This window comes from Cicer arietinum, chromosome 4 (genome assembly GCF_000331145.2).
Source record: "Cicer arietinum cultivar CDC Frontier isolate Library 1 chromosome 4, Cicar.CDCFrontier_v2.0, whole genome shotgun sequence".
Lineage (NCBI taxonomy): Eukaryota > Viridiplantae > Streptophyta > Magnoliopsida > Fabales > Fabaceae > Cicer > Cicer arietinum.
Window position 1 is genome coordinate 26,122,642 of NC_021163.2, and position 19,215 is coordinate 26,141,856.

Below are 19,215 nucleotides of genomic sequence, written 5' to 3' on the forward strand. Positions count from 1 at the left end.
GGTATTCGTACATTTGCCTAAAAAAGACACGTTGATGGGACAATAGAACCTTTAAAAGTACAGCTTGTAACACAAGGTTATAACACATTTCATTTTTTTTTTTCATTTTAACAATAGTTATATAATTTAATAAAAAAAATCAAGTTGTTGGTATTCTTAATAAGAATTTGTGTCCATGAAATTTTTAAATTAACTTGAGTAAAAAAATGAAATGTTTTAAACTCCTTAAGTTTCATTAATTTTTTTTATGGTAAAGTTTCATTAACTTTTGAGTCATTGATTTCATCTTTAAGAAAGAATATATATATTTTGATAATAAATATAAATCATGCAATAAGAATGCACATAAAAAAATAAAAGATTTTTTATTTTTCACGTAAATAGAGATTGGGACATAAGGGTTGAAAAGAGTCAAAAGATCCTAGTTCAAATTATGATTCACAAAAAAATACTAACACATAATAATCAATATACTAATCTTTGTTTATCCAAATAATTAGCGATCGAATAATAAGACAAACATAAATATATAAAGTAATTAATTAATATCTTAATAAAAATACTTATATGATATATTATTAGGTCCGTTTATTATAGATTTTTTTAAAAAGTGGTTTTATTTTCAAATTTCTAAAAAAGAGATTTTAGACTAATGTTTCAAAAGTAATTTTTGTACTTAATATTTAATTTGTAACTCACATTACCATTAAAATATTTTATTAAAAACTTCCCGTTAACTTTAATTTGTAACTCACATTACCATTAAAATATTTAAATTTTTGTAACTACTGTACTAATAATGAAAATAAATATTCCTTCACCGTTACATAATGTATCTTCATATTTACATAATATTTAAAATTTCATTTAGTGTTTGGTCAAAAAATTATTTAATTTAGTGTCTGTATTGATGTAAATTATAATTTGTAACATGCGGATAAAAAAATGTAGCATGAAAAGACGTTTGGTTTCGGTTTGACTAAAAAACAAAACAAGAAACACCAATTATGTACTGTCTCCACAAACGTTAGAGCACTCTCAACTTCTTGTCAAAGTGACAACGTCTCTCTCTCATGATGGTCGAAATTTTAAACAAATTTCAAATGTAAACCATATGCAACACTTCCATAATCTAGCAATTGCATTCAAGTCGATCGAACAAACCAGCAAAAAACTCCGTACAGTTGCACATGTTACGTGTCCTTGGTTACCATATTAAGGTGGTTATTATAATATTAAAACATTATAAATGTTTGAGTGGAACTATTCGAATATAATTATTTTTTACTTTTTCAAGAAAAATATTCATACATATATACTTTCATTTATCTATAAATATTAATACACCAGTAAAAATTTCATATAATAAATTATGAATACTATATTACAATTTCTCTAAAAAAATTATCTAGAATACTAACAAACCAATAAAAATTATAATTTTCTAAATTAATTGAGAATATTGAATATGAAATCAGAATATTCATGCCATGACTCAGATATTTGATTTAATAATTATAACAAAATATATCAACGAGTATTGAGTCTAGTAGAAGGAGTTGGCTAGAGTTTTAGGACCGAGTTCAAATATAATAAAATATAAATAAGATTTTTTCATAAATAAAAGAACTTTTTTATGACAATAATAATTAGAGGAACTTTAAATTTTTACAAAATATCTTATTATTATTATTTATTATTTTTTAAATTAAATTAATAAAATATAAGCAAAATAGAATTAGATCGAAATTATAATGAATATTATGTTTGACTACAGTTCAATTTTTAATTACAATCTTAATTTTTCTAACATTAAAAAATTGATCAAATGATAACAATGTTAACTCATATTTAATGCACTAGATACATATTAGAACGTTGTTCCTTTTTTTCCCCTTCTATTTAATGTAATAAGTATTCAACCATAAATATAAAATGAGAGGGAGCTTGAATGACTATTGGGAGGACATATATTAACGCCACAAATAGATATAATTTTGTGACAAATAATTCAGTCATGTATAATATATTTTATATGATCATAATATTTAACATTAAGAATGTAAGTAAAAATATAGTATAAAATATTTATAAAAAAAATTATAATCAAAGTATTCAATTTGACATGTTTTGAAGTGTCAGTTAATTAATAGTAAAAACTTAACATTGTAATATAAAAATTATTAAAAAGATACTATTTAAATATCGATGAGACAATTTTAAAATAATTATTAATGTCACTATTAATAACAATCATTTTGTTTTCCCCAAAAAAATATTCAATTTAACATATATATTATTTTAATAGTAAAAAATTTAAAATTACTTAACTAATAAAAACATCAATAACCACATGGTAAAAAATAAAAAAGAATATATAAATCCGCATGTAAATCCGGAGCAAAAAGAAACTATACCTTTCCGCAGGAACATCCGGGAAAAAGCCGATTTTCAATAGTAATATCAATTGATGTCAATGCGATCACATTATCAATGTCCTATTATGATTACCACACATGTATATTTATCATTTTCATTCTTGTTGTTGTTATGTCCATTAATTATCTTGATTAATACTACTATGCACGTCTCTTTGGATTTTTTTTTTATTGTTTTGAATTTTTTAATAAATTTGACTTAATTGTAGTTTTGATTTTTATTTTTATTTTAGCTGAATTGCGAAAACAAAAAATATAAACGATTAAACAAAATATAAAAATATTTGAGAAAAATAAAAATAAACAATTAAACAAAATTATCACCAATAAAAAACAAGATATAAAAATGTTTGCGAAAAATAAAAATGAAAGGATTATATATAAACAATTGAAAAATAAAAAATCAATATTGACAAAAAAACCTTAGAAAAATAAAATCTATTAATAAATACTTTCATATGTCAATCTTCTCATATTCACTCTTACAAATAAAATAAATTGACATATAAAAGATACAAATAATATATACCTTACTAAATATTTTTTATTATAACTAACTTATTTCATGTAATTACTAGGGAGTGAACACTAAATTATTGCCTTTAATTAACGTCGATGAATATCATAGAAGAAGTCAACATAAACAAAAATAAAATGTGTCGAAATGAATCATGTTTTTTTTTTAAAAGGAACATACCACTTGTAAGTTGTATACAATACATCATTTTTTTTAAACTCCAACATGTATACAAAAGTTAATGGTGCATTTGTTAGAATTTTTTTCTTAAATATTTCTAAAGAGCATATAATTTAAATTATAAAATATCAAAATTATTTTTTTTAGAATCCGGGTCCTGGACCAATCTTTTAAAATTGGTTACTTAGGAGTTTGCCATATTTGTTGTAACTTTTTCTAAAAAGGATTTTTATAATATTTCATCATTTTGTTATAACTATTTTAACAAATAATTTTAAAAGTAAAGCTTCAAATGATAAACTTGTTTATATAGTTTAACATAAAAAATTATTTTAAGTATTTAATCTATTTTTTATAAATAATACAATTTCAAAAAATGATTAAAATGAACAGTTATTTTAAAAAATTTATCATAAAAATTATTTTCTAGAGATACATTTGTTTAAGGAAAAATTATGATTTTTATCATATTAAAATCTCTAATAATAAATATCTAAACTATTAAATTTAAAAATAATTTTTTTAATCTATATTAAATCTATTCGAAATAAATTTTGCAATTTTTTAATAAGTTTTTCATACAAATTATTTTTAAAAATATAGAGTTAAACAAACATGCCCATATAAAGATACAATAGCACGTAGAGTATTCTATCATGCACTCACACACTTAAACTTGTCACTCGAAAAATACAATTTTGTTCTTCTATAACAAAACTTAAAAAAAAAAAAACTTTTGAATATTGACACTCGAATTGAATTGAAAAATTTCAAAACTTTTCATAATTTCGAAATGTAATTATTATTTCAAAAATTTGAAACTTCCGAAAGTTTTGAATATTTTCGAAATAAGAATTACATTTCTGAAATTTGGAAAATTTCCAATCGTGAAAAGTTTTAAAAGTTTTTAAATCTGAAAATTTCTATTCTGAAAGTTTTAAAAATTTGAAAAAATTTATTTCGAATGTATGAAAATTTCGAGTGCATTTATTTTTTTTTATTTCAAAAATTTGAAAATATTCGAAAATTATGATAAATTTTTTAAAATTTCATAAGAGGGTGAAAAAATAAATGATAAAAAAATTAAAAATTTTATAAAAAAAATAAAATTATATTTCACATAAATAAAGATAACAGATTTAAATGTGAGAGTACAAAATAAAATAATAATAATAAATTTACTCGGACCCAACAATAAACTCTGAAAATATTCATACCGAAATTATTAAAAAATAATAATACAAATCTTAACTTGAAAAACTAGGGACAACATTAGTACTAATTTAGTAGAGAGCTTGTTCAAAAACAAAAACTAATTTACGGCAGGAAAAAAACTGATTTACTTACTACCTTTCCCATTTTATATCTACGAGGACAAATGTTTTTACTGTTAAACCGAAAATAAGCATATTTAGCGTTAGAAAGAACCCTGCGGCTGCGCTCTCCACTGAACCTAAACCCTCGCTATGGCTCACAACGAGGTTTCCGCCGTAACACTCGGCGGCAAGGGTTCATCTCTCTCTTCCTCCTCCGTCCACGCCGCCGCCACTGCCCAATCTCATGTCCGAATCGATTCATCCGCACTCGATAAACTCACGGCGGCAAGTTCATCGTTGAAGCACAAAATCACCATCCCCGAATTTCTAACCCTAGAAGAAACTCGGGCCTTCCTCATCGTCCTTCTCAACAAACTCCTCCTCTGCAAAAAATCGTCAAGCCACGTTCCTCAATCTATATCGGAAGCACTCAATTCTAATCAACAGAGTTTCAATTTCGAAGAGGAGCTCGATGTAACCGAAGAAGAACACTCGATCCTTGTGAACAATGCGTGTTCGGCATTGCTTGGTGTTGCTGCTGTACTGGATCATCGATCGGCGGCGCTGTCTGCATTTGCTGATGTGGCGGCGGCGTTTTCGTGTGAGGCGTTGAAGGCTGATGTGAAGGTTTTCGATTTGATGGATTCCGGTGATGGACATAGTTCTAAGGAGGAAGTTGGTGTTGCTGGTGATATGAGGATTTTGCTTAATGGTTCGAAGTTTGTGGGAAAAGAAACGATTGGTTCGGTTGTGAAAATTCCTAAAGTTCATGGGATTATTAGGGAGAAGGCGAAATTGGTGCATTCTAGAATGCGAGTTGAGTTGAATTCGGATCATAATTTAGGGAAAAATGAGCGCGGTAGTGAACATACTGTGTGCAATGTTTTGTTGCCTTTGGCAATGGCATTGAGGGAATTGGGTGAGTGTAGTTTTGCACGCGCGCAAAGTAACTTGTTGTCCATTAGTAGCGATGCTTTGAAATCGAGTATCGGCGAAATATTTGCTAAGGAATGCCCTACTGATGCTAGTTTGGTTAGCAGTTTTAATGAATCTTTTCATTTGTATTCTGGAAGGGTTTATGATAAGTTTGCACATGAAATTAATGTGCTTTTTTCGCTTGTGTGGAAAATTGTGGCATGGGAACTTTTGACTGCTTATGCCGTACTTGAGGCTGCTGAGCTGAATGAAAAGATCCCAGAAGTTCGGGAAAACGGAGAGCATTCCAAAGTGGAAAAGAAGAAAAAGAAGGCTGTTTTGGGGAAAGGAACTAGTTCGATTTTGCCGTTGATTAAGGACAGGTTGCAGGGTGAAAAACAGAGTCCTGTAGAGAATTCGCGGCCATTGGAGATTTGGGTTGCAGATTTTCTATCATTTTTGGATTTGGCTAAACCTGAATTCAACGAATTTTTATTGAAAGTGAAAGATATTGTAGAAAGCAATGAAAGCAGAAGATTGCCCAAGATTCCTAAGGTAATTTTATTGGATTCTTTTATGGATAAGATTAACTTTGTGTTACCTAGGCTGTTAGGCATGTTAAAGGTTTCTTAACTTTATCAATTTTTTGTAGGCAAATAGAAACTGTATTTGAAAATTTTAATTGCTGATATATCTATCCAATGCATTTAAACACTGCTATGAGCATTAAAACAACCATTCATCGAAAGGGCTGGTTATATATTCTATTATTGAATAGTTGCATCCTTATATTGACCTATGAAATATTTAAGTTTGGTTGAATATAAGCTTAAGCATTGTGTATCATTGTACTTTATTATCGTGGTTTTCTTAATTATTAAATTCAGAACGTAGAAAATAAATCATGTTAATGGTTTATGGTATATATAATTATATATTGTGTTCAAATGTTGTGATAGGTTTTTTGAATATAATTGTGTACTAGGTATTTGAGTCTATAGAGGCTCGACAAGTTTACATAGTCTCTTGAGTTTGGCAACTTTGGCGGCCATATAATCTGATCTGATAGAGACCCAAGAGGGATAGTTTTCATTGTTGAATCATATTTCGAGGAATCTTGTACAAGATGTTACTTATAATCATAAATAATCCCATTCTTACCTTGTGTAATGTGGAACAGATATTCCTTTTTGAACTTTTATTTGTAAGGCATTTAATTGAATTGAATTTAATGGTGTTGTCTATAGACAATGGAATTGTTGTATGTTTATTTATGTTCCTGGTCAGGATGTTATTGTTGGTAGTCTTACCGTGAGTATCACAATATGACATATCAGGGGACTCGTGATTTTGCTAAAGAACAAATGACAATTAGAAAGAAAGCATTTTCAGTAATAGAAGAAATTTTTGAGAGGCATGGCGCTACATCCTTGGATACTCCTGTCTTTGAATTGCGAGAAACTCTAATGGGAAAATATGGAGAAGACTCGAAGTTGATTTATGACCTTGCTGATCAGGTACATATGTTTATTGTTTGTTCACTTCTTTTGACTAGAAGAGTTGATTTTATGACAAAACCTTTTTCTTTTCTTGAGGTAAAGATATTTTGTGAGAAAAAACTTGGAGCATTCAAAAAGTGGATATTTTTGCTCTGTAAATTTTTTTCCTTCTGATATTTCTGATCATTTCCATGAATCTAGACTTCTGCTTTTTTAAGCCAGACCACCATTAAGGTTCTCAGCCAGATTGGTTCCATCAAATCCATATATAAAGTTGAATTTCATTTTATGCTGACTGGTAACCAACTTGTTTGACAGGGTGGGGAGCTCTGTTCTTTGAGGTATGACTTGACAGTTCCATTTGCTAGATATATGGCTATGAATGGTCTGACATCTTTAAAAAGGTACCAAATAGCTAAGGTCTACAGAAGGGACAACCCATCTAAGGGAAGATTCCGTGAATTTTATCAATGTGACTTTGATATTGCTGGTCCTTCTGAAAAAATGGGCCCAGACTTTGAGGTTGTTAGAATTTTGACTGAATTGCTTGATGAGCTGAACATTGGGGATCACGAGGTAAATATTTATAACAATCCTACTACAAAAAGTATTGGTTTTCTGAAATTGTAGATTTAGACTGTTTACTGAGTTCATATTTTGATAATGGTATAACCATTATTTTTCATGGTCTGTCTACGCGTATATTGGTGAGCGGATATTGACATAACACTATATCAATACTTACTCCCAACGATGCTATCATAATATGTATTAGTATATGTGCTGTATAAGTTTCATTTTACATTTTGAAGTACAACTTTTTGTTTCACAGATAAAGTTGAATCATAGAAAGTTACTGGATGGCATGATGCAAATATGTGGAGTACCTTCTGAAAAGTTCAGGACTATATGTTCAAGTATTGACAAGCTAGACAAGCAATCCTTCGAACAGATAAGAAAAGAAATGGTGAGAACATATGTTTTTTGTTTCTATTTCCTTTATAATTATTTTTATTATGATTGAGCTGCTTAAACTGTTTCTTCTGCTGCACATTTTCTATGATGTAGGCTTTTATTGTATTTCATTTTCTAAATGCTTATAGTTTATGCTTTATCAATGGGAAACAGTATGATTTAGGGATTGAATTAAAGTTGGTGCCTCTGCATTCTTTTGGTAAATACTGTTGCATGATTTATTGAGGATGCACTCACTCCGTTTCTAGTTACTCAATGTACTAAAACTTTTTCTATTGTGGTTTCATCGTTTATGAGCACTTTCTCAATTGTATTATTTTGTATGTATTTTGCACCCAATTTCTTATCTTCTGTTACTGCTAACCTACCTGATCTCATGTGTGCTGGATTGAGTTGAACAAATATTGTCTGAGTTATGTGATTTTAATATATTGTTTACATTTTAATAAATTTCATTTCACGATTTAAATGTCCGTTATATTGCATTACATTAGCTTAGGATTTTGAGAAGTACGTTAGCTGTAATCTTTTAGAATATGTCTAATCACAATTTTGTGACATTAACGGCTCGTTTAATTCTAAATGTTTCCTGTTTTCATTTCCATTGATAAAATAAACCATGGAGAAGATATTTTAAAAGTTTTTGAAAATGTTGTATAAAAATAGATCAAATAATTTTGAAAAATCTCAAATAATTGTTTTCCATGTTTTTCTTAAATGCATTTTCTCTAGTTAGCTTCTATTGTCTCTCCAGCACAATATTTAAATGGAAAATCCATAATAAAATGTCATTGCGCCCACCCACATATGAAGTAAAACTTAAAAAGTTGAAAATGTCGTGTGAAAGTAGGCGGGCCCTTATATTCCCTCTACACTGTTTATATTGGTAAGTTGTTTTTTGTAACATCATGATTTGTTATGTTTAGTAATGCTGTTTGTACTGACTTTCATGTTGTAGGTAGAAGAGAAAGGACTAACTGCTGAGACAGCTGACAGAATTGGAACTTTTGTTAAAGAAAAAGGACATCCTTTAGCATTATTATCTAAACTTAAAAAAGAAGGCAGTGCTTTCTTAGAAAATGCTGGATCTGTTGATGCATTGAATGACCTGGAAATTTTATTTAAAGCTCTGGATAAATCAAAACGCCTTGATAAGGTGGTTTTTGACTTGAGTCTTGCCAGAGGTCTTGATTATTATACTGGAGTTATATTTGAAGCTGTTGTTAAAGGGGGTTCTGAGGTAATTCTTGTGTCTTATATCTTCTCTTCATTCTGAAATGTTTCTTCTTTAGTCCCTCATCCTTTGAGGGGACACAATGCTTTGTGTCAGCCCTGAGATGGTGGATGTTCACTGTTTTGTACAACTCTAGATGCAACAAGTTAAACCCATTTTGATAAGTTGTTTTAAAGAATGCTAGTCTAAACAAAAGATGTAACGAAGGATAAACAATTATTTTCTGGGTTAAACAGAAGAAGCTTTCACACTAACAATAGGGTTGCAAAGAGATTAAATTAATTGAAAGATGTTTGTAATTTTAATGATTAAAATTTGAATCCAAGTCATATCAGACAACATAAAGCTTTAGATTTGTTAGGCAAAGAAATTAATTTTAAAAAGGGAAAATTTTGTATGGAAGATTGTGGTTTGAAACATTGTTTATGATTTTAAATTTTAATGGACAAAATAAATAGGAGGTGAGAGAATGGATTTAAGCCTTTAAGGTCAAATTCTTGATTATATGGGTTCTGTACAGACTACCTTCTAAATTAGGATTTAGTTTGTAATGGTTTATGGGGTGAGTTTAAGAATTGACTAGATTTTTGATGATTTGGTTTTATGCTGTAGGATTTAAATTTGGGCAGATTATGATTTGTTTTTCATCTTTTGTTAGAAAATAATTTTGTTGGTGTCTTTGTTTTTTTAACCCTTGCTTTTGCTTCTGTTTGTTCTCTCATCACTGTTTTTACCTTTTGTTTCTATGTAATTCTGTTTGTTCTCTCATCACTGTTTTTACCCTTTGCTTCTGTAGGAGTATCTCTGACCCTTTCTTTGTACTCCTTTTTCTCAACTATGTATTCCTTTGGGTGTAAAACAAAATTTGATTAATTAGATGATCATTTCATCCATAAGAGAATCACATAATCAAGAAAGAGCAATGTTGTGCAAACAAGAGGTCCAAGTTAAATAACCAACCACATTTAAAATAGTGCAAAAATGACAAATCTTTTTAGGAAATCTTTTTATCAAACTTAATATTTTCTTGATGTTTTGGAGGCTTGGAGCTTCCTCTGTCTGGTTAGCAGTGGGGCATTGCAGTTCAGTTCATGCTATATTTTAGTAAAAGTTCAGTGATCAGCACTTAATTTAATTTGAAATCGTCGGTGGAGATGGTCTCAGCATGATTTTCTCGTCCTTTTTCTGTTACTATTCTTATTCAGAAAGCATATGAATGATATATGTGGAGATGGTCTCAACATGATTTTTTCGTCATTTTTCTGTTACTATTCTTATTCAGAAAGCATATGAATGATATATGAAGAAGTTAATTGAAATCCTTTGTTCTCTAGAGTGCCTTACCTCTTTGTAGACTTATGGCAGTCAAATTTTTGCATATATCTTCTCGGTCTGTGTTTCATTTACATAGTGTTTTTATTGAAATCTTCTGCTTATATTTAGCAATGGATTTATGGTTTTTGCACAGGTTGGTTCAATTGCTGCTGGTGGCCGATATGATAACCTGATAGGGATGTTTGGTTCAAAGCAAGTTCCAGCAGTTGGCGTAAGTCTGGGAATTGAGAGGGTATTTACCATAATGGAGAAACAGCAGAAGGATCAAAACCAGGTGATCATAATGCTTGATAACTATTTTCCATAGTTGTTTATGTCAAAACAAATAAATATTCCTTTAATATTCTGGGTATCAAATCCCATTTTAACACAAGTTATTTTCTAATTCTAACCGCCATTACATAATTGTGTCACTGATTATTTCCCAAACCATAGCTGCCATCAGACAGATACTCCTACTGTTTCTTATGCCATATGGTTGATGACTTGATTCCATCACCAGGGGATGCATCTATTCACTATAGATGTTTGCAGCTGACTTTTACCTATTTTCTTTCTTCTTTTTTGTTGCTGTTTTGGTGTGGAAATGATTATTAAACTGGTCTTAGTCTGTTTCTGTTTTGTTACAATTTTCACAAGTTATGTCCTTATCTCGCCTAGATAGTATGAACAAATAGGGTCATGTTTTCCTTTTTATCACTTTCTTCACATAGTAATATTTTAATTTGTTGTTTTTGTTAGGTGGTTCGCCCAACCAAGACAGAAGTCCTAGTGAGCATATTAGGGAATGACGTAACCCTTGCCGGAGAGTTAGCTGGTGAACTTTGGGATGCTGGGGTGAAAGCAGAGTTCTTGGTCAACAAAAGAAGACCAAAGCACTTTGACTATGCCAAAGAATCAAGAATCCCTTGGATGATACTTGTTGGTGAGCAGGAAATAAAAGAAGGCACAGTGCAATTGAAAAACCTCGAGGCAGGTAATGATGTAAACATAAACATCCCTAGAGAAAATTTCGTTGAGGAACTTCGGAGACGGTTAAACCCATAAGGCCCGGCATTTACAGCATCCTCTACTTAGCATGTGTTTGGGAGTAGACATTTTCCCCATGTATTTGGCAGCAATCTAAGTTATGTGAGACAGCTTCTCAAGTGGCATCATGATTACATCACTTCTCAAGTTCTTCGGCGTTCATTTGTATGTTTGAAGGAGTATAGGTTAACACTTGAAGTTTCATATTCATTTAGCAAATTTTGTTGAGAAAATAGCTTTTGTTACCAAGATGTTGAGGTTGTTATGTGGAGTAGATTAATCGAAACCTGGCACCCAACTGAAGTAGGAAAATAACGATCCCGTTTAGCCTATCGCACCACTATTTTTCAGCTTCTATTGTTCCATGAACTTTATTTAAGTTTTTTATTTTATATATATGTGAACTCTTAAGATTTGTTTCTTTTCGTTTTTGTCCGTCTTTCAAGATGCTTTTGGTTTATATACTTCCTTTTTTAGTAATTCGAATTTAAACAAAATTGATAGAAGTTAAATGAATATATTCAGAGTGTGTTTTGATACGAGAACACAGATTTCGGATAATAGCTTTTGTTCTAGTGAGCAAATTAGGGAATGTTGTAACCTTGTTGGTGATGGATCTTTTCTTGTTGGTTAAATCTTTCTTAGCTCCTCAGTGAGGTGTACTTGAAATATACGACAATTCCAATGTAAGGTAAGGTTTTAAGCAAGTTTTTGAATATGAAATGTGAAATAAGTTACATATATGGACGATCGACCCTCTCGTACTCTATCATTCAAAGAAAAGAATAATCGAATATTCTTGCCTTATAATAGAGTGCTAAAGAAAATCATAGATTGAGTGATCTGATTCGTGGAGAGCCCTTAGTGTGATGATGTTGATGGGAATTAACACAAATACAATAGCAAGCAATTTACTGAGGATATAAAATTCCACTATAATCAGATAAGAGAAGCTTACAAATGAGAACAAATGATTTAAAAATTTGCTACTGTAGGAATATGATTTTTCTCTATTCATATTTCTTTTCTCCAATCTCACCATTGAATATGAAGAACTATATCTTTTGAACCTGCTGTCCAAAATTAGTTTGACCCAACGATGAACGAATACATAAAATATAAGATTGTGTTTTCTCTCTTCTTTCTCTCTTTTTGACTGTTGTCTTTTCTCAACAATACTCACTCTCTCAACTTTAGCAAGACTCCCTCTCGTAATAGACTACCTTTTTTTGTATGGTCTTTCTCCACCTAAGAAGAGAGTCAAATATTCAATAGAGAAAAGAACAAATGTCTAAAAAATATTTTTAATAGAAATTTGACTCATGTAAATATGAAAATTGTGCTCTTGAAATTCTTGTTTTTTTTTTTCTCTTAAGGGTCTATTTATAGATAAACTCATATCAATTGGTGAAAGAAAACAACTCTTGAAAAAATTTGTAACCCTTAGTAATTTAATAGATGCATTGGTTTGATAGCTAACAGATACATTAAATCCAAGCATCGCAATCAAGTTATACATTAAGTTATTTAATTTTACTACATTAATATAGCTATTAAATAGATTCAAACATATTTTAGAAATTTCCCTCACATCTTATATAATATAATAAATACATTAATAATTCAAAATTTCAAATCAAGTATAAAGAAAAAACTAACATGAACAAAACCAAACTAACAAACAAGAAAAGAAATCAAATGTGAAAACAAATATAAAAATTAAAATTAATTTTAAAAAAAAAAAAAAAACTCTATATGAGTTTATTGAATTCACTGAAAAACTAAAATAAGAAATTCAAAATATTTTTATTTGAATTTGCTTGTGAATTTCTCCGAATTCACTGTAATTCCAGTCGGACAAACTCGACTTTATTTCTAAGTTTACCATAATTTAAATTTATAACCGGGTCAACTCAAAATTGATACTTAATTTCACGAAATAATCCGATTCCACATGTTAATTCGCGATTTTAAGCCCCTTGTTTGTGATTTTTGTGTGGACTCCTTTTTAATTTTAGATAGCTACTAAGCTCTTATAAGTGATAAATGAATTTGTTTGTTACGAAAGATATGGTCTTATTCAGCTCACTAAACAATCTTCTACATGTAGTGGTAGAGCTTGGGCCTTATTTAAGGCCAGATATACCTGAGCTATGGATCCTAATGTCCATCTCGGTATATAAGTCCTCATACGCTCTTATACTAACTAAGGGAAATTTTAGCTTGTACCTCCATTGTTATACTTATATCCCTCAATATTTTAAAATGTCAACTATATTTTTTAAAAAACTTACTGACTCAAATCTATCTTCTTCTTTTTTTACTATTTAAAGATTTCAGAATCAACCGATTTAAGTTTTCCGAAGATTACTGCAAAACTTTTTATAAGATTTCTGGTACATAAGGTTGAAAAGATGTGTATCGGAAACCTTTAAAAAGAAATTTCCGATACAAAATATTGAAAAGGTGTGTACCGAAAATGTGTGGTTTCAAATTTTTCACTATTTAACGGAAGTCTTTTTTTTTAGTTTTTTGATAACAATGTGTGTTTTGGAAATCTTAAAAAAAGTTTTCCAGTAGTTCCAAAAACTTTCAAATAAGTTTTTCAGTATGAAAAAACTTCAAATTAGTTTTAAGGTAAAGATGTTTGTACCAGACAACTTGAAGAAAAAAATTCTGGAGTGTAAATTTTGTATTGGAATTTTTTTTTTACTTATGTATTGGAAGAGTGAAAGAAGAAATTGACACCTACTTATGTACCGGAAGACTGAAATAATAGTGGGTAAAAATAATAATTTTTAATATTTATATTAGAACAAATATATCAATTCATCACATTTATAGGGGTAGGAGTCTAATATGGAGAGTACATCATAAAATTTCCACAAAGTAGGCATGTGAATGCCTTGGTCTTGTAAATACAAAAAGAAACTAGTAAAAACAAAATGTCTTTTTAACAAATTTAAGAAGTCAAATAAAAAAGATGTAGACTACATATACTACGTATTGCCAGGGACGAATCTAGAAAACTATAGGACGGCATATCGATTTTTTTTTTACATAAAATAAAATTATAATAGATATTTTTTAGAAAGAAAAAAAATAAAATAGTTACGTCAAATATAAATAATATATTAATAAATAATTATTAAATATGTAATAAATGATTATCTTCGATGGTAGGAAACTATAAAAAAAAGTTAATAATATATGAAATAATACCATTGTATATATGTCTTTTTTTGCAATATGTGTTATTATGTGACAAATTAGTATGCAATGCGTATATAAGAGTGAGGGGACATAACCTATGGGTGCCCTCTCTAAATCTATCTCTGATTGTGAGTATCTGATTTATTTGAGGAGGATGGAAAAAGATGAGAAGAACAAAACTTATAATAAGGAATAGAGAGCTTACATATCTTGGGACAAAGATGATAAAGACTCTTCTGATAGCTCCATTATTAATGAGATATTCAACTTATGTCTCATGAACATAGCAAGGTAAGCGACTTTGAATCCCAAAACTTGCCTACTTATGATGAACTTCAAGATGCATTTTGAGGAGCTTTGTGAAGAAACAAAAAGAGTAAGTAAAATGTTAGGTTTCAAAGAAAAACCAATTAACGCTTTAGATACAAAAATTTCAAATTTAAAAAATGATTTAATAATTGTCCGACAATCAACTCATTGGAAGTTCTAAGAATGTGGAGAATTGTGTTATTTTAGAGGAAAATCTTTCTTCTTTTGAAAAATAAAATAACAACTTTCTCAAAAGTGAAATTAGGATTTGTTAAAAATAAAAAGGACTTCAAAAGATATTTTGACAAAAATAACAAATCTAATGTTCCTCGTATCACTTGTCGTTATTGTTGTAAGAAAGGACACACCATCTCAAAATGCAGAATTAGAAAATATCTTATTTCTAAAGAAATGATAGAATTAGAAAATATATGGTTTCTAAAGGAATGATAGTGTGGGTACGTAAGACAAAATACCCGTTATTAACCTCTAAGGACCCAATACAATTTGGATATCTCTAAATCCTACTTAGTTATTTTGTAGGTAAGTTTGAAAACATATAGTAATAAGCAGCACCTTGATAAAGTATACTCCAAACATTTGAAAAGTGTCAAATCAATTACAAAAAGTTAAAATCTGGTAAAAGGTTTGAACACCGTTATAAACTCGATAAAGGTAAATTTCAGGTATTGGTAATTTTGCTAAACATTCTAGATGTTTTGATGTATTTTAAGAATACTTTTGGTTTGTATATTTTAAGACACGATGTCCTAATATTTGGTTGTATTTTCAATGAAACATTGACTATTATGTCTATGTGAATGCTATTCACTAGTGATTGATAATTTTGAATGTATGTTTGACATTGATCTAGTAAGAACTTCAATGCACGTTTACCATCTCTCTATTTTTTAGTTTAACAAACTTCATGTCAATTATATAAGAACTTCAATACCGTTGATTTATTTCCTTTTGATAATGTCAATGGAGAGAAATAATATCGGCTATGAATGAATAGGTATACTTCAGAAATCAAATGATTTGCATTTTATAAATCGATTTAAGACATCTTTGAATCGATTTAATAAAAATCAAAAAACATTTTCTCAAGTCAAGGGCATTCCTTGATCCAATTCAATGTTTCATTTATGTGGATCAAGTCCGAAATATTTCCTTGAAGTTCAAAAAAATATTCAAGTGAACAAGAAAGTAAGGAGATGAAGAGAGAATTGACAAGACAACATAAGTCAATTGGTGTATTTTGAAAAGTGGGAAATTGTCTCATATTAATAGGAGTGGAGGGGCAACTCTGAAAAGGCAATCGAGATTTTCATATTTAATGGGATTAAGTCGTACAATCATTGCGCAGAGCATTAGAGTCAATTATTCATGTCATAATCAATTATGATATATTCGTAATCGATTATTGAACCAGTTTAAAAACACATAGTTGACTTTTGCAAACATAATTGATTATGCAAGCTAAAATAATCGATTATGAAGGTTATTAAAAAGCACGGAGATAGGATCCACAATCATAATAATCGGTGATAATATATGGTTATAATTGGTTATGGTACATATGAAAAAACACGAAAGTGGTTTTCCCAATTATAACATATTATAAAAAATATCATAATCAATTATCTCATTAAAGTATGACAGGATACAAGGTAAACCACTTTTTTCAAAATTTATTTTCAATAAGATTTTTGAAAATATTTTATAAAATATTTTTATTTAATTTTAAAAACCAATTTTTTAAGAAAATTTATTAAAAATATTTTTCTACTATTCACAATTAGATCCTAAAAACAAACCATACTTAATGCGCAAGACTCTTTCGCTTTTTGCGTTGTTGTTCTTCTTAGAGCATCTACAACGGGAGTGAAAATGAGTTCGTCCGCGAGCGTGTAATTACTTAACTTCCAGTTTTTTGCGTGTCAGGAAGGAATGGTGCTTCATAGCAGTTACCTTTTTTTTTTTTCTATCTATTTTCATAATTTAATAATAATATATTATAACCGCTACCTTTTATTAATTTATTAATAATAATAAATTTATCATTTTTTATTAATTTATAGCCGTTAACTTCTTTTTAATTTATTAAATAATAATAATTTTGTAACCATTAGCTTTTTTTTAGTTAATATACCACCGTTAGCCTTTTTTTCTCCTTTAATTACGATTGTTAGCTCATTAATAGAAACAATTTGTTACTCATACTTTTTCTTCACAATTTTTGTTACAAAAGTTTATTAAAGTTTTTATTAACGTACTTTTTTATTTATTTTTCCATTTAAATTAATATTTTAAGTTATAATAAAATTAAATATTGATGTATAAATTAAAGTAATGAAATATAATATGATTTTTTAAAAGTTAAACCGTAAAAAATGAATGAGTTGATTTAGGGTGATGTGGTATAGTAGAACTTGAATCATGTTGAGTTCACAGTTGGAGTAGAAAATGAGTGAATTGCTTCAAAATGACGTGGCACAGTGGACCCCATCTAAAGAACTCATATTGAGTTCACCGTTGTAGATGCTCTTAGTAATTCTTTTTTGTCCATCATCAAAACATGATAAACCTGTCTAGATATATATTCATATAAATTATGATAACCATCCAATTTTAATCACTACCAAAATCATAAACAGCCATAGGAAAATATCATACCCAGCCATAGGAAAATCTATCTGAGTCTAAGTAGTATGAAGAGTTGAAGAAGGGGTGATCCCAAAATCTAATTATCTTTCCAAAATTTGACATTAAATTATCATAGATAACCCAAGAGATATTAGGAGTGACATGAGGCCAGACTTTACAAATAGTTTTCCAAATTCCAGAAGAAGTTTGTCTAAAATTCATTGTTGGCATTGCAATTGCAAGGTTACCTTGCCCAAACAATCTTTACCCATTGTTTGTCCGTACAAGCAATTAAATGCCAAGCCAGATTGTGAATATAAGCTTAATTTAGGATTATCAAATTTAGAGAACCCAAAACAAATCTTATTTCAAGAAAGTAGATGACATTTTTTACGCTCTTGAGTGCTTCCCTAGATGAACTTATTGCAAATTGCTTCTACTCATTGCCTAAAGGTTGCATCATAAAATGCTGGATAGAGAACTCTGAGCTAATGTAAGCTGACGTGCTAAAGAAAGTGGATTTTCCCAGCAAGTGGATAGATTTTCCTTTGTAAGATCCAAAATAAAATTGAAAGTATTCTTCTTGGGTCTCTTATGAAAGAGAGGCATTCCTAGCCTCCTAGGTAGTGACCAAGATCATTAGTTTTCATAATATGCAAAGTATTGATAAGCAAATTGACAGTAGTAACATTGGCATTGTTAGAAAAAAAAACCTTAGTAATTTTCTAACTTCAACTGTGAAAAGTTTTCAAGAACCTCATGAATCAAATGAGTTCAATTAACATTTGCCTTATCAATAAACATAGCATCATCAACAATGCAAATATGAAAAAGTTTGGATCATCTCCTTGACCAAATTTCAAGGGTTGGTAACATCCGCTCTCCACCAAATAATGGACTCTATGACCAAGTTGTTCAAGAACAAATACAAATAAATATGAAGAAATAGGACCGCCTTGTCTAATACCACGTGAAGACTTGAAGGAATTTCTAATTTGACCATTCTAGTTAACACTGAGAAAGGTTGAAGAGATGCAATTTCTAATATCACGTGGTTGGTTGAGAATAAGCAAGAGCTCCATCGTTTCATTTACAAACTGTAATTTAAGCCTATCATATGTTTTTTCCAAATCAAGTTTCACAATCATCTAGCTCATATCACCCTTTAGATGATTTAGAGAATTGATTGTTTCTTGACGAACCAAGATGCTATCAATGGAAGGCCTCCTTGGAATAAAGCTGTCTTGGGCATTTGAGACAAGTAAGGCATAATAGCACACATTCTTTGCACAACAACTTTAGTTACCAGTTACCACCTTGTAACTCACATTACACAAGACAATAGGCCAAGCCAATGTTGAGTGACTAAGGATGACTCATCACACTAAGGGTGAGGAAGGTTTGGTTAATATCAACTAACTCACATTCATTGAAACAGACCCTCACCAAGTTAAAGAGAGAAAAACCCACAATGGTCTGCTATTCACTTTTGAAGAAAACAGGATTGTAACCGTCTGAGCCTTGGAGATTTGTAACTTCTAGTTTCCTCCATAACGACTTCACCATGCAAGAGTAACATATCAAAATTATCAATGCGAGGGAAAGA

The 19,215-nt window shown here is 29.6% G+C and overlaps 1 protein-coding gene across 1 annotated transcript; it reads left to right on the forward strand.

Moving 5' to 3' along the window:
- The first annotated feature begins 4,513 nt into the window (after positions 1–4,513).
- Positions 4,514–11,859, forward strand: LOC101510920 (histidine--tRNA ligase, cytoplasmic). Its single transcript, XM_004497620.4, has 7 exons — positions 4,514–5,921; positions 6,704–6,883; positions 7,184–7,441; positions 7,698–7,832; positions 8,799–9,080; positions 10,543–10,683; positions 11,151–11,859. Exons 1-7 carry the CDS (start codon positions 4,602–4,604, stop codon positions 11,454–11,456), a joined length of 2,622 nt encoding a protein of 873 aa, XP_004497677.1. The 5' UTR covers positions 4,514–4,601; the 3' UTR covers positions 11,457–11,859.
- The last annotated feature ends 7,356 nt before the right edge of the window (positions 11,860–19,215 follow it).